General features: G+C 42.9%; 1 protein-coding gene across 3 annotated transcripts in view; it reads right to left on the reverse strand.

The window, feature by feature from the left end:
- Nucleotides 1-26,350, reverse strand: part of CAV1 (caveolin 1) — a 64,700-nt gene that overhangs the window by 15,963 nt on the left and 22,387 nt on the right. For all 3 annotated transcript variants that reach the window (XM_056573855.1, XM_056573857.1, XM_056573854.1), the window contains exon 2: nt 21,894-22,055. In XM_056573855.1, the coding sequence (XP_056429830.1) occupies nt 21,894-22,055 (162 nt within the window). The remainder of the gene's footprint in view (nt 1-21,893; nt 22,056-26,350) is intronic.

Below are 26,350 nucleotides of genomic sequence, written 5' to 3' on the forward strand. Positions count from 1 at the left end.
GCAAGGGGTACTGGGAACCGGTTTTAGGCAGTCCTTGAAACAAGAGGGCCCCCAACTCTTGATCTCCCCAGTGGACCAATCCAGGGTTGGGGAATGGAGTTGAAGCCAGGGTAGTCCAAGGAGGATTTCGGAAGTGCAATTGGGGAGGACCAAAAATTCAATCTTCTCGTGATGAGGTCCGATGCACATTAGAAGGGGCTCCGTGCGGAAACGTATGGTACAGTCCAATCTTTCATTGTTTACACAATTGATGTAGAGGGGTCTGGCGAGACTGGTCACTGGGATGTTGAACCTGTTGACGAGAGAGGCCAAAATAAAATTCCCTGCAGATCCGGAATCCAAGAAGGCCATAGTAGAGAAGGAGAAGGCAGAGGCAGATATCCGCACAGGCACAGTAAGACGTGGAGAAGCAGAGTAGACATCAAGGACTGTCTCACCTTTGTGCGGAGTCAGCGTACGTCTTTCCAGGCGGGGAGGACGGATAGGACAATCCTTCAGGAAGTGTTCGGTACTGGCACAGTACAGGCAGAGATTCTCCATGCGGCGTCGTGTCCTCTCTTGAGGTGTCAGGCGAGACCGGTCGACCTGCATAGCCTCCACGGCGGGAGGCACAGGAACGGATTGCAGGGGACCAGAGGATAGAGGAAAAACGTCTTGTGCGAACAAAGTCCATATCCTGGCGGAGCTCCTGACGCCTTTCGGAAAAACGCATGTCAATGCGAGTGGCAAGATGGATGAGTTCATGTAGGTTAGCAGGGATTTCTCGTGCGGCCAGAACATCTTTAATGTTGCTGGATAGGCCTTTTTTAAAGGTCGCGCAGAGGGCCTCATTATTCCAGGATAATTCTGAAGCAAGAGTACGGAATTGTACGGCGTACTCGCCAACGGAAGAATTACCCTGGACCAGGTTCAACAGGGCAGTCTCAGCAGAAGAGGCTCGGGCAGGTTCCTCAAAGACACTTCGAATTTCTGAGAAGAAGGAGTGTATAGAGGCAGTGACGGGGTCATTGCGGTCCCAGAGCGGTGTGGCCCATGACAGAGCTTTTCCAGACAGAAGGCTGACTACGAAAGCCACCTTAGACCTTTCAGTAGGGAACTGGTCCGACATCATCTCCAAGTGCAGGGAACATTGGGAAAGAAAGCCACGGCAGAATTTAGAGTCCCCGTCAAATTTATCCGGCAAGGATAGTCGTAGACCAGAAGCGGCCACTCGCTGCGGAGGAGGTGCAGGAGCTGGCGGAGGAGATGATTGCTGAAGCTGTGGTAGTAGCTGCTGTAGCATCACGGTCAGTTGAGACAGCTGTTGGCCTTGTTGCGCTATCTGTTGTGACTGCTGGGCGACCACCGTGGTGAGGTCGGCGACAACTGGCAGAGGAACTTCAGCGGGATCCATGGCCGGATCTACTGTCACGATGCCGGCTGGCAGGTAGTGGATCCTCTGTGCCAGAGAGGGATTGGCGTGGACCGTGCTAGTGGATCGGTTCTAAGTCACTACTGGTTTTCACCAGAGCCCGCCGCAAAGCGGGATGGTCTTGCTGCGGCGGTAGTGACCAGGTCGTATCCACTAGCAACGGCTCAACCTCTCTGACTGCTGAAGATAGGCGCGGTACAAGGGAGTAGACAGAAGCAAGGTCGGACGTAGCAGAAGGTCGGGGCAGGCAGCAAGGATCGTAGTCGGGGGCAACGGCAGGAGGTCTGGAACACAGGCTAGGAACACACAAGGAAACGCTTTCACTGGCACAATGGCAACAAGATCCGGCGAGGGAGTGAAGGGGAAGTGAGGTATAAATAGGGAGTGCACAGGTGAACACACTAATTGGAACCACTGCGCCAATCAGCGGCGCAGTGGCCCTTTAAATCGCAGAGACCCGGCGCGCGCGCGCCCTAGGGAGCGGGGCCGCGCGCGCCGGGACAGGACAGACGGAGAGCGAGTCAGGTACGGGAGCCGGGATGCGCATCGCGAGCGGGCGCTACCCGCATCGCGAACCGCATCCCGGCTGGAGACGGTATCGCAGCGCACCGGGTCAGTGGAGCTGCCCGGAGCGCTGCGGTAGCGAGAGAGAAGCGAGCGCTCCGGGGAGGAGCGGGGACCCGGAGCGCTCGGCGTAACAACAACATAGCCATTTAGCTCCAAGACAAGCGCAGATCCTTCCTAAGCATGTCCATTACTATCTGCTAGGTATGTACTAAAATCACCTTATGGTTGACAACCGCTTTAATGTCTGCACAATAAGCATACAGACTTTGAATTCTTAAATGGACATTGTCATTTAAAAAAATAAAATAAAACTACTTTTCATATGCGACATCAAACACTTTGAACAGTCAGCATTTGGGTGTCCAGACCCTGACTGATCAGTAGAATGAGTTAGTAGTTTGAGCTTAGTGCATTCTCTCCTGGCTCTATGTCATGTGACTGATGTCTCATAAGGTTCTCACATAGACATAGACACACAAAGAAGGAAGAGAAGCATTTGGCAGTGTGCTTCTCTCCCTGTTCTTTTGACTGATTTTTTATAAATGTGGTGGCCCAGTACATGAGTTGCTCTCCTGTACCTTTTTTGTCCTGTTCATTATATGTGCCATAATTTGTTGTGACCTATGTTATTTATTAATCTGTTTTAATGTTCATATGCCTTTAAATGTTGTTACCAAGTCCTGTGTAACCAGGAAAAATGTCAGTGACCAGGTGACTTGTGTGGTGACCTATAGGACCCCTCTAAATTTCTCCCTTATAAACTAAGGGAGGAGCTAGTTAGTTCTGTGATGTCTCAGTACGGGATATAGTCCTGTACAGTACTTAGGCCCTGTCAGGTTGCGTCCTTCTGTGTCCTAAGGGCTCTCCTGCAGTGTCTCCCCCATAGTAATATATATTATGTATAGTGTTATGTGTGATATGTATTAAGGACCTTTAAGGACCTTTGATTTAGTCACATGATAATGTGTTCACATGATGTGTTTGTTACCCAGAGAGCACCAGCTAACCAGGTGAACTGCAGCTTGACCTATGGGCTTCTGGCTCATCCCCCCTTTATAAGAGGGGCAGCCATTACAATCTCTCTCTTGAGCCTGAGGCACAGTAAAGACCAGACATCTCAGAGCTAGTGTCCGGCACATCTGGAGGCCTTAAGCCTACCTACAGCCACATCCCAGTTATTCAAGTCTTCTATGTCTGCTGTCACTACCTAGAGTCAAGTCATGTCTATAGTCAAGTCTATTATAATCGGCATGGCGGTCCTAAAGTCTGTTAAAGTCACTACAAGTCCCAGCAAGCTGCGAGGTCCTTCTGTGTTACTGGCCACCTCTCTGGGATCCTGGCCTAGCTGTAACTACTATTTCCATCTGTCTACCTCCGTAAAGCTACTGTTAAGCCTAACCTGGTCTTGGACTATTATTGCCCTGCCTAACCTTGGGATAGCGGTACTACCGTTCGGGTGGTTACCGGGAAAACCACGCCCTGGCGTCACAAACATTTAGGGGTTAATAACACCTTGCCCCTGGGCTACAACATCTGCCCCATCCACCTCACCATTGCACCCCGAGACACCACAGTTCAGTTCTGAGTCGAGTCTAAGCTGAGGAGCAGTACAGTCAAGACCTGAGAGTGTCTGGTGTTGTGAACAGACCCAATGCCTAACCACGCAGCCAGGCTTCCACCAACCAAGTGCCCCTTCAGGTGAACATAAAAGCCCAGTAAGCAGTCACAGGGGTGAAGTCTAGTCAGTCATAGTCAAGTCAGTCAAGTCTACTAAAGTCAGCGTGGGTCTGCATAATTCAGTCCAAGTCCACTACAAGTCCCAGCGAGCCCGCAAGTCTCCTTAAGTCACTGGTCAGCTCCTTGGGCCTAACTGAGCTATAAAGACTATTCCATCTGTCTGCCTCAGTAAAGCTGCTGTTGTTCTATAACTTTGCATCAGAGTGATTATTAGCCCCGCGCCTAGCCCAGGAACCAGCGGCCATACCTCAGGTTGTGTAGAGAATAACCACGCCTTGGTGTCACGAGCACAAGGGGCGAATGCCATCTACCCCTAGGGTAATAACATCTGCCCTTTCAACGCACCCCCACCAGATAAAGACATGTGAAATTTAACAGGGGTGACTGCATCCTGGACAGCCTATACAATAAACCTATGGACTAGTTTTGGCAGCTAATATGTCAATTGGAGGACACACTGTCAATGTCACCATTGTTAAAGGGGTACTCCAGTGATCTGAAACATCCCCTATCCTTTGGATAGGAGATACATTTTCTTAAACTGGACTATTCCTTTAACAGTAGTGACCACCCACTGACATTCTGTGCTCCAATTGACATGTCAATTGCATGTTATTTGGTGTAATTTGTGCCAGATCTGGTAAAGAAGTTGTGCACAGCACATTTTTTATTTATTAATTTCACCATGTTTATGCTATACGTGCAATGTTTTTTTAAACAGGCTCAGCCTAAAAAAAAGGAAAGGGGTTTAAATTAAGCCAAAATGAATAGTATGCCGATAACTAAAGCACATAAAGCGTGGTGCCGACAGTAGACAGTGTAAGCCCGAGTCACTGATAAAAATCTGGCACAACCTTAGACTGTTTAGTTTAAGTTTAAGATTTGGTCACTTCTTTTAATTTCCCCCCAATTCCGAGAGATTCATATTGTGTGGATGTGGGCAATGCATTTTAATGGCAAACTTTTTTTTTTTTTAACAAACTAGATCTCTGTGAACTCATTAGAATGGTGTGATTACACTAATTTGGGGACAGTTTCTCTCCTATTGATTCAGGTTTCAATTAGAAAAAAAACCTGTGCACTTGCCTGCAGCTGCCTAACAACTGTTTGGGAAAACTCGACTCACAGAGATGAGGCACTGCAGAAAATTGGAACAAGTAGGTGTAAGTAGAGAAAAAAATGGAAACTGAGTCATCTTAAAGGAAAATCAGGGCTGAAATACAGTCTGACATACATGAAGGACTTCTACAAGCACATGAGAAAAATACCCAAGAAGCTGTCAAAGCAAAGTGTTGTGAACAAATAGAACTTGTAATGCTAGCCACAGCCAAATAGGTCTATCTATCTATATCTATCTATATATATCTCATATCTATCTATCTATCTATATATATCTCATATCTATCTATCTATCTATATATATCTCATATCTATCTATCTATCTATATCTATCTATATCTATCTATATCTATCTATATATATCTCATATCTATCTATCTATCTATCTATATCTATCTCATATCTATCTATCTATCTATCTATCTCTCTATCTATCTCATATCTATCTCTCTATCTATCTCATATCTATCTATCTCCTATCTATCTATCTCCAATCTATCCATCTATCTATTCTCATGCTTGAGAAAGGCAGTGTGATACTGCCGAAACGTTGTATCTGGCTATGGGACATTAAACTGCACTTTATTTGAACACTACTCGGTGTGCTGCCTTATACCTGCATTGGATACCTACCTGTACAGTCTGCGACTGGGACTGTTAGAAACTTGGCTTGCACCCACTTGCTGTGTGACTACTCTGGCCGTGCTGTCTCCGCATCTCTTGTGTGCATATATATCTCATATCTATCTATATCTATCTCATATCTATCTATCTCATATCTATCTATCTATGTATCTCACATCTATCTATCTATGTATCTCACATCTATCTATCTCATATCTATCTATGTATCTCACATCTATCTATCTATCTCTCTATCTATCTATGTATCTCACATCTATCTATCTATCTATCTATCTATGTATCTCACATCTATCTATCTATCTCATATATATCTATGTATCTCACATCTATCTATCTATCTATCTCATATCTATCTATGTATCTCACATCTATCTATCTATCTCTCTATCTATCTATCTCTCCAATCTATCTATCTATCAATCTATCTCCCATCTATCTCCCTTCTATCTCTCTATCTCCTATATATCTATATATCTATCTCCTATCTATCTATCTATCTATCTATCTATCTCCCATCTATCTATCTATCTATCTATCTATCTGTCTATCAATCCATCAAACTGTATATGAAATGAGTCTTTAAATAATGATAAATAAACCACAAAAAAAACAGAGCAAACTGGGAAGATTTGAGTCTCAGCAGGGAATAGGCACAGCCTACTGCAATGTAGGAACCAATCCATACAGGTATGTTCACATGTGGTGGATATGCTTCAGATTTTCTGCTGATTTTTGTTGCAGATTTTGAATTCTCTATTGAAGTTATTTGCAACACATCTGCAGCAGATCTGCCACATTTGAACGTACCCTTAAGGCTCTATCAAATGGGGGATTTAATAGCAAACTCACAGCGGGTTTCCAGCTGCTAGTTGGGGGGCGTTTCACAGGCTGTCCGCAGCAGATTTTTTCGGTAGTAGAATTTTAACTGCAGAAAATCTGCCCCCGTGTCAACGAGCCTTAAAGGAGTACTCTTGTGCAGAGTATTCCTGCTCCAATGGTTCTGCAGAAAATCTGCAAATCTGCCCCAATTGCTCCAATTGCGAAATCCGATCCTGTGAATGGACTCTAAGAGTGTATTTACATGTACAGTATCTTGCACATTTTTGATGCTGCAGATTTTATACTGCAGGTTTTATGCTGCAGATTTCAATATAAACTAAATGATTGAACACAGCTTCAAATCTGCTGCATCAAATATGCGCAGGATACTGTATAAGTGAGTAAACTGTAAAGAAGTGGGCAGTGAGCATAAAATCATTGCTATGTACGGTGAGGTTATGTTCACATTGCAGAATGTCCGTGAGGAATTCCGCATGAATATTCCGCACAGACATTTTAATGGATTCTGCTGCACTGTTCACATGACAGAATTTCCTCGCCGGATGTTTCTGTCACGGAAATTCAGATTCCGCCATCCACAGAAAAAATTGTTAAGTCTATTTTTTCTGCAGATTCGACAAGGAAATTAATTGGCGTCTACAAACAGCGCATTTCCAAGCAGTCCTAGCATGTTCTGCTGGTGCTCCGCTGTCAGGGAAATATCCGCACAGAGATTTTCCGTGCGGACATTTTACCATGCGAACATAGCCTTAGAGAAACCTGTAGATACCATGTGATAAGATATTGTCATTTTATGTTATATTATTTATATGTAAATATCCTTCTTATTGGATTCATGTAACTATTAGATCACAGTGTTATCTGTTTATTAAAATATTTATAAGAAGAAGAACAACAAACGTTTACACTTTAATCCTTCAAAGCTCTTCTAATACATAAAAGAAAATACATAAAGAGTGTTCTACAGTAATGTTTGCCAGTATTGGAAAAGAATGGTCTGGACGCACAATCATTTCTCATGCCACGTAGCTGGGAGCAATTTAGAACTTCTGGAAGAGCATTATTCCGTTTTGTGGAAATCCTGAATCACTACAACAGTTGTTTAATTGAAAGCATCTTAAATGCACGTATTTCCAATGTAATCCTTCTCTGTGAAATCCCCATTCCACTGGCTGTAATGTATATTCACCATGTTATTTAACAAGGTATAGACTTCTATGATGGAAAGTAATAGGCATTCTGTCACTGGTTAGAATTAATGGAATCTTCTGCACACCTTCAAGGGTTTCTTTCTGTAGAATAGGCAAATATATTTCCATGCTAGTGGCCAGATTTGACTAGTATTTAAAGTTGCAATGAATTTCTATATGGGCACTTAAAGTTCCCATAGTTGTGCCTTAGCATCAGGCTATTATAATTTGATCCAGTTTCTTGGCCTTAGTTATGAAAATGACTTCCTATTTTAATATAGTATCAGAATATTTTGCAGCCGTGCATGTAGCTTGGCGTTGTCACCATTAAAGGGGTACTGCCGTGGAAAACTTTTTTTTTTAAATCAACTGGTGCCAGAAAGTTAAACAGATTTGTAAATGACTTCTATTAAAAAATCTTAATCCTTCCAGTACTTTTTAGGGGCTATATACTACAGAGGAAATGTCAGGACCACAGTGCTCTCTGCTGACCTCTGCTGTCCATTTTAGGAACTGTCCTAAGCAGCATATGTTTGCTATGGGGATTTTCTCCTGTTCTGGACAGTTCCTAAAATGGACAGCAGAGGTCAGCAGACAGCACTGTGGTCATGACATCAGAGAAATCTAAAAAGAAAAGCATTTCATCTGTAGTATATAGCCCCTAAAAAGTACTGGAAGGATTAAGATTTTTTAATAGAAGGGACTTATAAATCTGTATAACTTTCTGGCACCAGTTGATTTAAAAAAAAAAAAGTTATCCACGGGAGTACCCCTTTAACATCAGTCCCTGTTCCTAATAGGGCTTAGAATGTCAATTCTCTACCTAGGAAAACAAAATAGAAATACTTAAAAGAAGAACTCCAGGTTTTTGTTGTTTTTGCATACCAACCATGACTAATCCTACATCGCCATTGGTCCTATTCCAGCACAGCTGCATGGATATCATTTCTGTAACTACATCATGTGATCACAAATCTCACCCTCAAAAAATCATAGTGTAATGTGTCAGAGGAAGTGGTCAGTCCTGGGTGAACCACAGGATGTTATCATCTAATTCTCCTGGCATCTCCCACACCCCTTCCATTCCTAGCTCTTTCTGTATGCTACTGCTGCTATCGCTATGGGATTGTTGCACTTTTTACAGATTTTTTTAATGTGGTAAAACATGTAAAAAACTGCAGTAAAGAAGTCTTTACATGAGAACACAGCCTAAAGTCTTCATAAAACACCTCAAGTGCGATTAAAGATTACCCGTATATACTCGAGTATAAGCCGACCCGAATATAAGCCGAGGCCCCTAATTTCCCCCAAAAACCCAGGAAAAGTTATTGACTCGACTATAAGCCTAGGGTGAGAAATACATCATCCCCCCGTTATCATCCAGACCCCCGTCATTAACACCCCCGTCATCATCACCCTGTCATTATCACCCCCGTCATCATCACCCCCGTCATCATCACCCTGTCATCATCACCCCCGTTATCATCACCCTGTCATTATCACCCCGTCATCATCACCCTTTCATTATCACCCCCGTCATCATCACCCTTTCATTATCACCCCCGTCATCATCACCCTGTCATCATCACCCTGTCATTATCACCCCGTCATCATCACCCTGTCATCATCACCCTGTCATTATCACCCCGTCATCATCACCCTGTCATTATCACCCCCGTCATCATCACCCCGTCATCATCACCCTGTCATCATCACCCTCGTCATTATCACCCCCGTCATCATCACCCTGTCATCATCACCCCGTCATCATCACCCTGTCATCATCACCCCTGTCATCATCACCCCGTCATCATCACCCCGTCATTATCACCCCCGTCATTATCACCCCCGTCATTATCACCCCCGTCATCATCACCCCCGTCATCATCACCCCCGTCATCATCACCCTGTCATTATCACCCTTTCATTATCACCCTGTCATCATCCCCCCCTGTCATCATCCAGACCCCTGTCATCATCACTCCGTCATCATCCCCCCCTTCTTCATCACTGCCTGTCAATCCAGTGGTCTCCAACCTGCGGACCTCCAGATGTTGCAAAACTACAACTTCCAGCATGCCCAGACAGTCATCGGCTGTCCGGGCATGCTGGGAGTTGTAGTTTTGAAACATCTGGAGGTCCGCAGGTTGAAGACCACTGTGGCTTTCATCAACATCCAGACCCCCCTTTAGTTTTCTACTCACCTCCCCTCGGTGGGAAGGAAGGGTGAGCTGGTCCGGGCCATCTATGCTGCAGGGACCGTCCAATGGGGAGGGTTACTCGTTCCGGGCTGTCCATTTTCACCAGGAGGCCCTCTTCTCCGCTCCGGGCCGGCCCCGGACTAGTGACGTTGCCTTGACGATGACGCACAGGGACGTTCATGTGCAGGGATGTCTGCTGCGCACGTACGTCCCTGTGCATCGTCATCAAGGCAACGTCACTAGTCTGGGGCTGGCCCGGAGAGGAGAAGAGGGCCTCCTGGTGAAGATGGAGAAAAATCGTGCTGAAAACTCAGCTTATACTCGAGTATATACACGGTAAATTACTTTCTCCTCATGGCAATATTTCCCTAAAAAACACACTATGCATTACAAAAAAAAACGCATTAAAACTGCAAAAAAAACAGCAACCCAAATCTCAGCAGTTTAGGCTAGTCAGGTAATTAGGTTGGACCCATTAGGTGAAGTGCACCTCCCCTCTCTCTGCAAAGTCAAGAGGATTTATGGGAAATGTAGGCAGCATAAAAAAAAAATCTGTTCATAAAAAAGGTATTATTATGTCTAAAAACGCAAGAAACTCTAAATTATTCTCTAATATTAGTCTATGCTGCACTATATAAGATTTAAAAAAAAAGTGAAAGCAAAAACAATTCCCAGAGTGCTTCTTTAATGGACCATAGCTGGTGGATAGATAAACAGTTAATTTAAACATCCCCACACATCGTATAGTTTTAAATCATTATTTTCTTATAATCTATGGAACTGTGCTTTCCCCCCATCATAAGAAAATGGTTAAAGGGGTACTCCGGTGAAAAACTTTTTTTTTTGTTTTTTTTTAAAATCAACATTTTAGGAACTGTCCAGAGTAAAAGGAAATCCCCATAGCAAACATATGCTGTTCTGGACAGTTCCTAAAATGGACAGAGATGTCAGCAGAGAGCACTGTGCTCATGATGTCAGCATACAGCTCTGTGTTTCAAAAAGAAAAAAATTTCCGCTGTAGTATTCAGCAGCTAATAAGTACTGGATGGATTAAGATTTTTTAATAGAAGTAATTTACAAATCTGTTTAACTTTCTGGCACCAGTTGATTTAAAAAAAAAATAATTTTCACCGGAGTACCCCTTTAACATATTGGCAACCATAGTGATAGACTTCATGATATCACAATGTCAGTTTCCCGTGCAGAGGAAAGGTTGACCAGTTGCCTAATGCGACCTATCAGATTGCTTTTTTTTTTATTTTGAAAAAGGTGTCTAAAAAATGAAACAAGCCATCTTTTTTGCTTCATAGTTACCCTTCCATAACCATTGAGTGATGATAATGATGATGTGAAGTGCAGTCATAAAACATTATGGAAAATTCTACATTCTAGGAAAATAGGGGCATGTTTGACATATAGGAAAGTGTATTGACTGAAATCAGATACTATAGAAAGAAGAAGGATACAGGAATTTTAAACATTTTCTTTTTAATGAGGGAATATACCGCTTTATAGAATGTAATAAAGGTTAAAGGGGTATCCAGTTTGGAAAAATGAATGGTCTATGCCCCACATAGCAATTGAAAGGACACGAAACAGTAAAAAATGTAAAGGCTGTGGCACTCATACAAGCACCGCAGCTACTTTAAATAGCTGATCAATGGTGGTGTCAGATGTCGGACCCTCACTGATGTAAGATTGATGTCTAGGTGCGGAGTACCCCTTTAAGTCTTACTAACACTACTGTATAGTTGTGTGACTGGTATTTGTTGCCTATAACTAAATGATTTAGAGGAAACTCATGCAAACACGGGAAGAGCATACACACTCCATGCCGATGTGTCCTTCATCAGACATGAGCCCACAACCTCAGGCTGTAAGGCAACAGTACTGACCACCTAATGTGTAACAGGTGCTGAATAAATGAATGTGCTGTTTGGTCACTATGGACAACACCTCAGTTTTGTCTCCACTTATTTATAATGGTAAGGTTTACGGCTATAAACAGTGTTGATTCGGCGTCCAATGCTAAGGAGCAACTGACATTGCCTGTACATTAGCACTTTATGTGGCAGCCCTGTGTGTGCAGTGAGGTAGCCCTGTGTGTGCAGTGAAGTAGCCCTGTGTGTGATGATGGGAGAATATGCACATATTTCCCGCTGCATAGCGGATTTTGTGTAGCATGAAATACACTGCGTATACATTACATGTGATCCTACCATAAACACTGCAGTTTTTGTGCCAGTTGTTCATTCAGTTTTTTTGGGGCCAAAGCCAGAAGGGTATTCCAAAGGGCATACTTCTAGCTTTGGCTAATAAAAAAAAAAAAAAAAAAGCATCAAAAACTATTGTGTCATTTTCTAGAAGAACAGACTAAACCACTGTATTTACCAACCACTATTTAGCAGTATTCGCCTAATTTAAAAGTTTTATTCTTTATTAGGGACTTAAAGGGGTATTCCAGGAAAAAATAGTTTTTTTTTTTTTTTTTATATCAACTGGCTCCAGAAAGTTAAACAGATTTGTAAATGACTTCTATTAAAAAATCTTAATCCTTTCAATAATTATCAACTGCTGAAGTTGAGTTGTTGTTTTCTGTCTGGCAACAGTGTTCTCTGCTGATATCTCTGCTTGTCTTGGGAACTGCACAGAGAAGAAGAGGTTTGCTATGGGGATTTTCTTCTAAACTGGGCAGTTCCCGAGACACGTAATCAGAGAGCACTTAGACAGAAAAGAACAACTCAACTTCAGCAGCTCATAAGTAATGAAAGGATTAATATTTTTTAATAGAAGTAATTTACAAATCTGTTTAACTTTCTGGAGCCAGTTGCTATATATAAAAAAAAGTTTTTTCCTGGATAACCCCTTTAATCCAAAATAAAACTTACAAAAATTGCAAAAAATGCAAAAGCCTAACAAGACACACATTTAAAAACTGAGCTGATAAGAGCTGATAAGGTTGTTTCCAACCAAGCTGGTTGGTATATATTATGTCTGTGGCTACATCGTTTTTATATCAGTTCGTAGCCAGCATTGTTAGAATTGGAGCACTGTGCATCTACAGTTAAAGGGGTACTGCAGTGGAAAACATTTTTTTTTTTTTTTTAAATGAACTGCTGCCAGAAAGATTTGCAAATTACTTCTATTAAGATATCTTAATCCTTCTAGTACTTATCAGCTGCTGTATACTACAGAGGAAATTCTTTTCTTTTTGAATTTCTTTTCTGTCTGTCCACAGTGCTCTCTGCTGACACCTCTGTCCGTGTCATGAACTGTAAAGTACTGGAAGGAATAAAGGGGTAGTTCAGTGGTGAAAAACTTATCCCCTATCCTAAGGATAGGGGATAAGTTTGAGATCGCGGGGTGTCCGACCGCTGGGGCCCCCTGCGATCTCTCTGTATGGGGGCCAGGCTCTCCGGCTAGATAGCGGGTGTCGACCACCGCACAAAGCGGCGGCCGACATGCCCCCTCAATACATTGCTATGGCAGAGCCGGAGATTGCCTAAGGCAGTGCTCCGGCTCTGCCATAGAGTTGTATTGAGGGGGCGTGTCGCCCGGCGCTTCGTGCTGAGGTCGACACGCCCCCTTCTTACGGGCTGTCGGGGTTCCGTACAGGAGATCTCGGGGGGCCCCAGAAATCGGACCCACGCGATCTACAACTTATCCCCTATACTTAGGATAGGGGATAAGTTGTTCACCACTGGACTACTCCTTTAAGGATTAAGATTTTTTAATAGAAGTAATTTACAAATCTGTTTAACTTTCTGGAGCCAGTTGACTTAAAAAGACCTAACAAAAAATATTTTACACCGGAGTACCCCTTTAAAACCACAACCACAGCGCACCTAGACGACTGTGGCTTTATCAAGTGACTAAAGGACTATGGTAGAAAATGCTGTTTGCTGGGGTTTATAGGACCTCCTTCTACTGACCTCATTTATCAATCATCCATACAGAAACCTCCATTTAGTAAACAGAGGAAAACATCCAATAGTCACCGTCATCCTCTGTGGATTGATAATAGTTGCAACCTATCAGAAATCCTGTTTTCCCAATCTAATAGTATTTTGCCACTTACTTCTTTCTCATAGGATCTATCTCCTGCCGTCACTAATGACGTCCTGCGCAGAATGGATATGCGCCTCAGCTTACATTTTGAAGACACGCTGTGTGTAACATCAGCCTAGGTCAGGTTTTTCCAGGTCTATACAGTGATCCCTCAACTTACAATGGCCTCAACATACAATAGTTTCAACATATAATGGTCTTTTCTGGACCATTGTAACTTGAAACCAGACTCAACATACAATGCTATGGAATCTGTGAAACGTGTCATTGGCTGGAAGAACCGACCAATCAGAATGGATATTTCACTGGTAAAACCCCTGTATTCCTAAAGTGCAGGCACTGACTGGTGTCTGGTAGCGCCCCCTACAGTACAGGGAGATACTACATGTTCTGTACTCTTTACCTGTGCCAGGGTTAGCTGCTCCTTTGGACACCAGGTGAGGGCGACTCCATGTTACTTCTTTAGGACATTGCATGTTCTGTACAGGACCCTGAAGAAGCTCCTGTCCTCTACATAGACCAGTATTTTCCAAAGAGGGGGCCTCCAGCTGTTGCAAAACTACAACTCCCAGCATGCCCGGACAGCCGAAGGCTGTCCGGGCATGCTGGGAGTTGTAGTTTTGTAACAACTGGAGGTACCCTGGTTGGGAAACACTGAAATAGACAGTGATTTACAGCTCCCAGCAGATCTTTCTGTGTAAGGATTTGCTTTATCTATATTAGTTATTTATTACTTATTTTTCTTTAATCCTCACTTTTTCCTATTTTTTGATGACATTTTGTTGGCTTCAGAACCAATTATCAGGTTTCCATAGAGTTCTGGTCTCAACATACAATGGTTTCAACATACAATGGTCGTCCCGGAACCAATTCATATTGTAACTTGAGGGACCACCGTATTATTGACATTATTCCTTTATTTTTGTGCTACGAATTGTAAAATTTTATCATATAAAATGACAATGTATTTTGCAATTTTCCCTAAGGAATAAATATGATTAAACTTGTTTATTCTGCCAATAAATTTCAGCTTGGCAGTCGGCAGATGGAATCTAACATCAGAATGGCAGAGTGGGAAGCTGACAATACAGAATTCGGGGCCCATTGTCCTAGGCACAGGCATGTTTACTTATTTAGCAAATATTTCCCCTCAATGTCACACTTGTGTAACAGCTCACTTGGAAAGAATGTATGTAATGAACAATCCGTATAGCTGCTACCATTTGCCTGTGAATTAGAACAGTGAGCTGAGATGTATCAGGGGCCTGGGAGAGCTGTATACTTAGAGTGATTTTCACCTCCGCTACTGTCTGCAGGAAGGTGTAATAGTTCTTATCCACTTGAGAGGATTTCGTTACAGTTACTTGTGGGCTGAAAGACGTTTAGAGTAAATTTACACACAGTAGATTTGTTGCGGAAATAAAACAAAAAATCACTGTCTACACATGGTGAAATGATTAGCAAAATAAGACCATAAATAACAATAAAATACATCCGTATTTTTTAATCTAATATTGTGCACATTGAAAGTCTATGAAAAAGTGGCCGCCAGTGCGCACACTGGAACATTGGAATTACGGACATTTTTTAAAATGATATTCACTTTCCTATAGACTCTCATTGTGCACATAGGGGGAGATTTATCACAACCTGTGCAGAGGAAAAGTTGCCCAGTTGCCCATAGCAACCAATCAGCTCACTTCTTTCAGTTTTAACAAGGCCTCTGCAAAATGAAAGAAGCAATCTGATTGGTTGCTATAGGCAACTGGGCATTTTTTTCCTCTGCACAGGTTTTGATAAATCTCCCCCTATGTGCACAATGAGAGTCTATAGGAAAGTGAATATCATTTTAAAAAATGTCCGTAATTCCAATGTTCCAGTGTGCGCACTGGCGGCCACTTTTTCATAGACTTTCAATGTGCACAATATTAGATAAAAAATACGGATGTATTTTATTGATATTTTATGGTCGTATTTTGCTAATCATTTCACCATGTGTAGACACTGACTTTTTGTTTTATTTCCGCAACAAATCTACTGTGTGTAAATTTACTCCAAACGTCTAAACATTAAAAATGGTCATATTTAATTTCTATTTTTCCTATGTATTTTGCTATTCCTTTTACGATGTGTGAACATAGGCCTGTGCATAAGCATATTGCATGTAACTAGAAGATATGAAAGCTGAAATGTGATTGGCTGTTATGGGCCTAACCAGACTGTTTTGGGCACTGGCAGATTCAGAAATCTGGGCATTAAAGGGGTATTCTGGCTTTATACATCTTATCCCTTATCCAAAGGATAGGGGATAAAATGTATGATCGCAGGTAGAGATGAGCAATCTTACAGTAAATTCGATTGGTCACGAACTTCTCGGCTCGGCAGTTGATGACTTTTCCTGCATAAATTAGTTCAGCTTTCAGGTGCTCCGGTGGGCTGGAAAAGGTGGATACAGTCCTAGGAAAGAGTCTCCTAGGACTGTATCCACCTTTTCCAGCCCACGGGAGCACCTGAAAGCTGAACTAATTTAGGCAGGATAAGGCATCAACTGCCGAGCTGAGAAGTTTGTGACGAATCGAATTTACTGTAAGTTCGCTCATCTCTAATCGCAGGGGTCCCGCCACTGGGGACCCCCGAAATCTCAGTGCAGCCCCCTGGCATTCTGTGCTGGGTGCTACCTCCGAGACGGGGATGTGATGTCATGGCCATGCCCCTTAGTGATGTCACGCCTCGCCCCCTCTATTCATGTCTATGGGAGGGGGTGTGACAGCCCCCAGCAGCGGGACCCCTTTGGATAGGGGATAATATGTATAAAGCCAGGAATACCCCTTTTATCCTTTTAATAAAATATTTGACATTCAAATAATGATTCACAATTTTACACCCAAAACGTAATGATCCTAATCCTAAAAGGGACAGTGAGAGTTTTGCTTCCTTTTTTATATATTATTGTGTGTATGGAGAAGGCTGAGGTAAGCAGAACTTTTAGGACATGTTCAAATGTGCGGAATGTCTGCTGAAGAATTTGGACGGACATAATGCACAATACTTGATTGATTGATGGCAATGCAGGACAGTATTCTGCGGACAGATGTTGAATTTCTGCTGCGGAAAAACCCCATTGAAGACAATGGGAGGCTGCAGCACCGGAATCTCCACCTGCTTCTATAGTGTACAAGGGGCCTAACTGTTTTTCCTGTCAGGATTTATTTTGCTTTTTATTCAGAAATCCTGCTCCAAATCATATAAACATATCACTCTATCCATCATATCATATCCTGCTCTCTACCAACAGAGGGTCCTCAAGCAAAAAAAGATATGGGACCTTTGGGGGGGTTTTATCACAACCTGTGCAGAGGAAGAGTGGTGCAGTTGCCCATAGCAACCAATCAGATCGCTTCTTTCATTTTTTACAGGCTTCTTTCAAAATGAAAGAAGAAATCTGATTGGTTGCTATGGGCAACTGCACCACTCTTCTACACAGGTTTTGATAAATCTCTCGCTTTGATCCCACATAACTCAGTACAGAACTGTCTGTAGAAGGACTTCTGCAGAAGGACCATGCGGACATTGCCATCTCCATAGACAGCAATGCAGTTCCAGAAAAATTCCGTTCAAAGAATGAACACATCCATTCCTTGTACGGACGTTCTTTCCATTGCAGAATTTCACTGCGGTCCATTGTTTCTCATTGAAAACAATGGGGCTCTGCTGCAAGCGGAATTCTGCAGCTGAATAGCAAACCTTAGCAAATAACATCAGTCCTGGGAACTTTTTGGTGACATGGCAAATGTATTTGTATTCTCTCTACTGTATAAATAGGTGGAAGCTGCCTATATCAATTTATAAATATGGGTATCCATCGTCCTATCAGTAAAGATGATCTTTACATGATAAACATGTAAATAAACAGGGCCTAAATACAAAGCACATCTAGCAACTAAGACTAACGCCAATAGCAACTGGGTGACAGTTCCCCAAGAGATGCTGGTACAGGAGGGGTTTTATATTTTTTTGAAAATCTATAGACACCATTTACAGAATTTTTTGTATAGCTAAGATGGCATTCGCATACAACATTTTTTTATTTTTTAAAGATGCCACTGAAGTTTTTTTTTTAGCTAAAGCCAGGCGTGGATCCGGCATGAGAGAGAAGTATAAGTCCTTCCCTTATATTTCTCATTCCTTTGGACTTCATTCCCAACTTTGGCTCAGAAAACTACACCCCTCCATCCGACCAATATACATTGGTATACCTGTGTGTAACTGCATTGAAAAGCACTGTTAATTTAACTTTTCAATACAGAGGGATCCCACAGAAAAAGAAAGGTTAGTGTTATTTTGTTCTTAAAAAAAAAATAATCTTAAACAATTACAGAATACAACCCTAGCCCCCCCCCCCCCCCCCCCCCCCCCACCAACTGTAATGTAAAGCATTGCTCATAATGGTATATGGTGAGAAATATTGGTGGATAATTATCCTCTGAGGTAACATTTTTTGGATCCAAATGTCAGTGCTAACACCTGCAAATAGCACACATTATGTCATACTACGTCTTGCAAAACAATAAACTCATTATATCAGTGTTTGACAATAGACAATTGTCTTAATAATATGCCTAGCAACCAAAGAAACTCTTTCCTCGAATGGTATGATGCAGTATCCACAGTAGCGCTTCATTGGGGTGTGTTCACACAAACATAATGCACAGCAGGAAATCTGCAGCACATTTGCTGTACACCCATTGAAGTCAATGTGTAGCAACAAAATCCTGAAGCAGATGATGTACATGTGAATGTACCCTTAGGGTCTATTCACACGTACAGTATCCTGTCCATATTTCATGCACAGGATACTGTACCCTCACAGTGCATTTTATTATATTTCTAATAGCAAGTGGGCATCAGAATTGGACCATCAAGCAAAGGAAAGGTGGCCTGGTCTGATGAATTACGTGTTCTTTGAAAGTATATGGATGTGTGTGTGCATCACTTACCTGGCACCAGGAGGTATTATGGGAACAGTGTGTTCTGCTGTGAAACCTTTGGTTCTGGCAGTCATGTGGATGGTATTTTGACATTGTACATACACTTTGTTAAAGGGGTACTCCAGTGGAAAACTTTTTTTTATTAAATCAACTGGTGCTAGAAAGTTAAACAGATTTGTAAACTACTTCTATTAAAAAATCTTAATCCTTCTAGTACTTATTAGCTGCTGAATACTACAGAGGGAATTCTTTTCTTTTTGGAACACAGAGCTCTCTGCTGACATCATGACCACAGTGCTCTCTGCTGACATCTCTGTCCATTTTAAGAACTGTCCAGAGTAGAAGAAAATTCCCATAGCAAATGCTGCTCTGGACAGTTCCTAAAATGGACAGAGATGTCAGCAGAGAGCACTGTGCCTGTGATGTCAGCAGACAGCTCTGTGTTCCAAAAAGAAAATAATTTCCTCTGTAATATTCAGCAGCTAATAAGTACTGGAAGGATTAAGATTTTTTAATAGAAGTAATTTACTAATCTGTTTAACTTTCTGGCACCAGTTGATTTAAAAAAAAAAAAAGTTTTCCACTGGAGTACTCCTTTAAGGACCATGTTAACCCGTTCATTGCAGCAGAATGTTCTAATGGCAGAGGCCTCTTTCAGCAGGATAACATATCATGCCACACAGAACATAAAGGATCTGCTACTAACACCTTGATGCCAGATACCACAGCCTTCTTTTATTATAGGTCAATTCACTTTCACCTCATATTTTGTCATATCTTTCTCTAAGAAAATGCTTCAAAACTGCACATAATGTAAATTGACCTCAACCCACTGATAAGTCCCAGCTGCTGGCATCTAGCCAAGTAATTAGATGACCAGGTGCAGTGATGAGACCTCACAGTCTAGCCTTCTCAACGTCTGATGTACTAGATGTCTCTGGGTTAAAGGGGCACTCCGGCCCTGAGACATCTTTGGATAGGGGATTAGATGTCTCATCGCAGGGGTCCCGCCGCTGGGGACCCCTGCAATCTTGTATTCGCCACCCACCTGTTTGAGCTGCACACAGTATTGTGATGTCACGACTCCACCCCCGTGTGACGTCACACCCCCCGCTATGCAAATCTATGGTAGGGGGCGTGACACCCCCTCCCATAGACTTGCATAGCAGGGGCGGGGGGTGACATCACACGGAGGCATAGTCGTGACGTCACAATACCCCGGTCCTTTTGGTCTCCCCCCGGCTGTTTGCGAGTTGGCATCATGGCGTGCAGCTCAACAGGTGGGTGGCGAATGCAAGATTGCGGGGGTCCCCAGCGGTCCGCAGGTTGAAAACCACTGGTATAGGAAGTTGTACTCACCTGTCCCCGCCGCTCCGGCGTGTGCAGCAATGGCGTGTGCAGCAATGTGATGACGTTGATGGAGAGCGCCGACGATGCAGGGGATCCCAAAGAGGACGCGCCGGAACCCCAGAGGACAGGTAAGTGATCGTCAGCGGACCACACGGGGCACCGTAAACGGCTAGCCGATGGTAGCTGAAGCAGTCTGCGCTGCCGGATAGCCGTTTATGTGATGGCCCCGACATAAAAAAGCATCGTATGTTGATGCTGCCTCTGAGAGGCCATCGCATGTTGAAATTATCGTATGTCGGGGACATCGTAGGTCGAGGGGTCACTGTATTACTATCTAGCACCAACTTTATTATTAGGCCTCAAAGTCTTCCATATATGTTATATGAGAACAATGTAAAGTTCCCTGTCCTAACAGATCGATATACAATCTAGTCATTCGTCACAGAATGGGTGGGATTGCTCAGATTAGTGGTGCTATTGTAAGCAGAGATTTGATTTGGCTGTAATGACCCCAGTGGCCAATATCTAGAATGGCAGTTTTCCTATGTGAAGAATGCTTATTAAAAACAGGAAAAAAGGGAAAGGCTTGTTCAACACCTTTTTCCCTTAATATATTAAGATTTTGAAGCCAAAACAACATTGTCTTCCTGTTCAGTGGGATCATATGGGAGGGACACTAAACCCCTGGATATTGGCACATACTTCATGTCCAGGGAAATGTTCAGAGATGAAATGCGTGCCGACACCTGGATTACCGCATGGCTGACTGTCCAAGTCCAAGCTCAGAAAGGATATATATATATATATATATATATATATATATATATATATATATATATAGGCACATCCATGTCAAATGGACAGATCTGAGCTTTTATGCAGGGTATGTGCCAACCCCAGCAATAAAAAAAAGACCTAAATGCAGAAAAACAAGTTTCACATGACTAAAATTGGGAACGAAGCCTTCTAAACCAAATATTTACTGCCAGTAACTGGCTACAATAAGAGTTTCTTCTACTTCATACATAGCGGCAGAATGTGTCCTCTGGGTGGGGAGCTGTCACTAAATGGAGAGAAATGTTCCTCTCCTGATAAACATGGGTTATGGAGAAACATCCTGGGAATCGTGCGGTATTATAAAGATCATATTTCAAGCAAGTGATGTAGTACACATCAGTCTGGAACTTGTAGTTCTATATCTAGCTGCCGAAGTTCAAAGTGGGAGTAGTAGTAGTAGATGCATGTGCACTTTCTATGCAGGACAGTAGAATGCGTCGCTCTTATGAGTAAAAATAGTACAAACATTTACAGACAGCCTTATACACTATAACAGTGGTCTTCAACCTGCGGACCTCCAGATGTTGCAAAACTACAACTCCCGGCATGCCCGGACAGCCAACGGCTGTCCGGGCATGCCGGGAGTTGTAGTTTTGCAACATCTGGAGGTCCGCCGGTTGAAGATCACTGCACTATAAAGATAAAGTTCTGCAATTGCTAACACAGCCTCAGTGATCTAAGCAGACTGTTGTGATACACATTGCTATGCGGATTTTATCTAATATATAATGTAGATGGAAGGATATAATAGAAAGTAATGTTCTTTTTAACTTTAGCATATTATAGTATATTTCACATAGTAGTCATATATAGGTCTTACCATTGCAAAATCATCCCAATACATAAATATTTACTGTATATATAGTATATACACACAGGCACGCACACACATGTATACTGAAGGACCTGTCAGTCAAAGTGACAGTCCCAGCCCACCCACCTTCACCACTTCGTCGTTCAGGTGCTTGGGGTCTCTGTTCACCAGGTTGATCTCCTTGGTGAGGACATCGTTCTCGTTGACAGTGTCATCCGCCATGACCTTGTTGTTGGGCTTGTAGATGTTGCCTTGGTCTCGGATGATGGGAGTAGTGTACAGGACACCCTGGAGTGTGTCAAAGCAGCGATGGGAGAGGGAGACAAGAGGTAGAAAAGAAAAGAAGAGACTTTTAACAAATGGATAGCATAGATGGGAGGAAGCAGCCACTTGTCAGTAAGAGCAGAGAAACATCTACAGCACTGTTACTAGTAAGGCTTGGTATATAAGAGATTCCATGAACAACACCACACCCCTCTGTACCAGAGCACCGTCTCTCTCCAGCAGGGGTCATCACATCAGGACTATTCCTCATTCCTCGGGGATTCCGACCCCCCCCCCCCCCTACCCCTCCCAAAAAGGCAATCCCTGCCTGTCACACCCTCACAGTTTCCATGTGAAGCAGGAATTCATACACATTTCAGCTATTAACCTTTGTATTCCCCCAGGAAAAGTGGACGGCTTGTGTGTTACAAAGACAAGTGATTCACTGAGGAAAACAGTGGATCTCATCCCTTTTATATATTTTTTTTGTTATACATATTAAAACCCTAGTAACTTCAGACATGTTTCAGATCACAGGTACATGATCATAGCTGTCATTGACACAATTGGGCATTAGTTAGGCTTTGTTCACACTATCATTTCTAAGTGATGCCACAACACTCAGTTTAGCTCTCACGTGACAGATACCTCCAGTGCCTGACAGACCCCAATACTTTACAATAGGGTCCATCCATCAGGTGGGCTTGTGGTTATTTCTGTCATTTTGAGAGGCAGAATAGCGCAACGTGCCGAAACTGCTGACGGAAGTCCCAATAGAAGATAGTAACAGTTCCTAAGGTTGAAAAAAAACCAGTCCATCAAGTTCAACCTATAACCCTAATAAGTCCCTATTGAGTTGAGTTGATCCAGAGGAAGGCTAAAAAAAAAAAAAACTCATACTAGAGGTAAAAATTCCTTCCCGACTCCAATAGAGATGAGCGAATTTACAGTAAATTCGATTCGTCACGAACATCTCGGCTCGGCAGTTGATGACTTTTCCTGCATAAATTAGTTCAGCTTTCAGGTGCTCCCGTGGGCTGGAAAAGGTGGATACAGTCCTAGGAGACTCTTTCCTAGGACTGTATCCACCTTTTCCAGCCCAACGGAGCACCTGAAAGCTGAACTAATTTATGCAGGATAAGTCATCAACTGCTGAGCCGAGAAGTTCGTGACAAATCGAATTTACTGTAAATTCGCTCATCTCGAGACTCCAATATAGCATTCAGAATAAATCCCTGGATCAACCTTCTGTCTCTATAAATCTAGGGCTCTGTTCAGATTAAGATATCAATGTGAACAGAGCCCTAGGCTCTAGTGATATCTGTGTCAGAGGCTCTGTTCAAATTCATTGATTTCATAAGATTCAGAAAGATAAATAGCTCAGCATACAGTGCTATTCTTGCTGCCAAAATATTCAACATCACAACACGAACCTAACCATAAGTTAATGAGGTCCTTCAGAGCCTTACACAGCAAGCTAATAACCCCCAGTACAGTAACACCATATATGCTTCCAGTAGAAAATGTCTCCCAGTTGCACAATGCACATATAATTTGCAATAAAAAAAAAATCAGAGCGAGGACTATACATGTAGGAACAATATTATGTGATTCAACCCATTTTTGGATTTGGTTTTTATTGAAAGCATTTTAGGAAGCAGAGGCTTTCAGTGCTCTGTGTTCTTCTTGGTAGATCAACCCTGTCACATCCTTGGACAGATAAAGAAACTACCATCTTGCATGATAATAATAATCCTTTATATACGGTATGTAGTGCACACAGATTCTGAAGCGCTGTATACTCAAATCGGCCTAAAATACAACACATGCTGTCTGTTAGTCACACTGTGTACAAACCTCATTGGCTGCTCATACGCGGGAAAAACCCATAGGCCATCTGCGGGCATAGCCTGTGTGTCAATTAAAGCAGAACACCTGGCTCTCCCCAAGCACGAGTGGTGCCCAACACTCCCCCTCCATGCATCTCTATGGTTGTGCCTGACAAGTGCTGTATTTCCTGCCATAGAGATGCATGGAAGGGGCGTGTCAGACACTGCTCTATGTGGTGGTCAACACAGCTTAGTGCATGGAATGGTGACCACTTCGTGCACGGGAAGAGCTGGGGTCCCAGTAGTCGGACCCCCCACGATCAGACACTTATCCCTTATCTTGTGGATAGGGGATAAGTTGATAAATGGCCACTGTGACCAACTTTTTTTTCCCTATATGTTGTAGTACTTATGTACTACAACATATCTCTAATATAGTTTAATTATTTTTTTTTATTAAAATGTTTTAATTTACATTTGAAAACCGGCCACTAAGGGTCTCCCTCCTAGTGGCTGGCTGCAGCCTGGCGTGACGTCATCCCTGAATTCGGACCGATGCCGGCCTGTCAATCAGACAGGCGGGAGCGAGCGCTGAGAACAGATGCTTCCCTGCTCCCTGCCCTCGCACGCCGGCCCCGCCTCCCAGCATCCCATCGCTGCTGCTGGTATCCACCTCACAACGGACTGTCCTGCACTTTGGTATGGGGGAGAGCGGGTTGCGCAGTGGGGTTCGGGTAGCTGTGTTCGTGGGTGGGTGATGGGGTCGTTTGGGTTTCGGGTTGCGCCGCGGCCATGGAAAGATATTGTTTTTAACACAGGGTGCCTCCATCTGTTTCACCACTACAACTCCCAGCATGCCCTGACAGCCAATAGATGTCAGGGCAAGCTGGGAGTTGTAGTGGTGAAACAACTGGAGGCACCCTATGTAGAACTAAGGGTGGAAGTCGGACCCCCCAGCAGGCATCAGTGACATCGCGCCTGCTGGGAAAGTCTGCCTGGTAATGAGCACACTACCAGGCAGACAAAAAGGCCTTTTTAATATAGTAAAAAAAAAAATTAAAGGCAGGGAGGTGGTTAGGGATAGATGGGCAATAGGCAGGGACAGAAAGAAAAAAAAAGGATGGTGGGAGCTACTCTTTAAGTACCGGAGTTCCCCTATAGGAACAGAGAGAGGCCTTGTGGCCCATGGGCACTGCGGACCCCCTGGCCCCCTGGGATAAGTGTCTGATCATGGGGGGTCCGACTACTGGGACCCTAGCTCTTCCTGTGCACGAAGTGGTCACCATTCCATGCAGAACACAAGAAAAAAAAAATTTTGGAACAGACTATAGCCACATTACATAATAAGTTATGGTTAGCATAGGGACACTAACCCCAGCTAAATGGTGCAGACCGTTTTATAGGGTTCAGTTACATCACAGATGCCCTTTAAGTAATATTTATAGAAAATTGGAAATGACTTTAGTTAGTTGAGCAACTCTATATGTACACACAAGCCTTTGTAGATAATTTCTGCCATGTCTCCATGGTGTGCTTCACAAATATTTACTACAAAAAACAAGTGAAATGACAATGATCTACTGACAGATGTATTTGTTGTCCTTGTAAGAAGACATTTTAGGCTGTAAAAGGCTGTTTGTAGTTGAGACATGAACATTTCCTGTAGCGCACGGCACAGCAAGGCCATTTCCTTTTGAGAGAATAGGAAGATGTCCCTAATGCTTTAAGGAAAATACACACAGAAATATATAAACCTTTATGAGAGCCTAGAGATTTACAGTATCTCCCATAAGGGAGTACACCCCTCACTTCTTTGTAAGGCTTAAAGGGATACTTTGGTGGAAAATCTTTTTTTTAAACCAACTGGTGCCAAAAAGTTGAACAGATTTGTAAATTACTTCTATTAAAAAATCTTAATCCTTCCAATACTTATTACCTGCTGAATACTACAGAGGAAATTCTTTTCTTTTTGGATTTCTTTTCTGTCTGTCCACAGTGCTCTCTGCTGACACCTCTGTCCACCTCTGTAAATCCACCACATTTTCTGTGGAAACCTTCATAAATATGTAGGGTTTTTGTGAAAATGTCAGGAACTCGCCCCTTTTCTGTGACCACGCACCCTTTCCCAACAGACACACTCCTTTTTCGGGTTTTCTCAGTAAAATGGAGAGTTGGTCGGGTTTCTCATTTCTGGCGCAGACAGAATTCTGGCACAATGCACCAGATTCTGGCGCACAACCCGACAAAACATGTCGGGTTGACAATAGTAAATTGTGTTGAGTTACTTTAAGGTAGCACATCATTAAATACTGTTATGCAGGCAGTTCTCTCCCTTTGGAGAGAAGACTGCTCTGAGAATGGAGGGGGGATTACCCTGAAGTTATGTATGAATAGATATGTAAGCTCATAAGTTTATCCCATTTCTTGGCAAATTTGGCAAAATGCAGAGAAGCAGACCCCTCCTAATTTGGGACCCCATGAGATCTGTGT

This window comes from Hyla sarda, chromosome 4 (assembly GCF_029499605.1).
Source record: "Hyla sarda isolate aHylSar1 chromosome 4, aHylSar1.hap1, whole genome shotgun sequence".
Taxonomy (NCBI): domain Eukaryota; kingdom Metazoa; phylum Chordata; class Amphibia; order Anura; family Hylidae; genus Hyla; species Hyla sarda.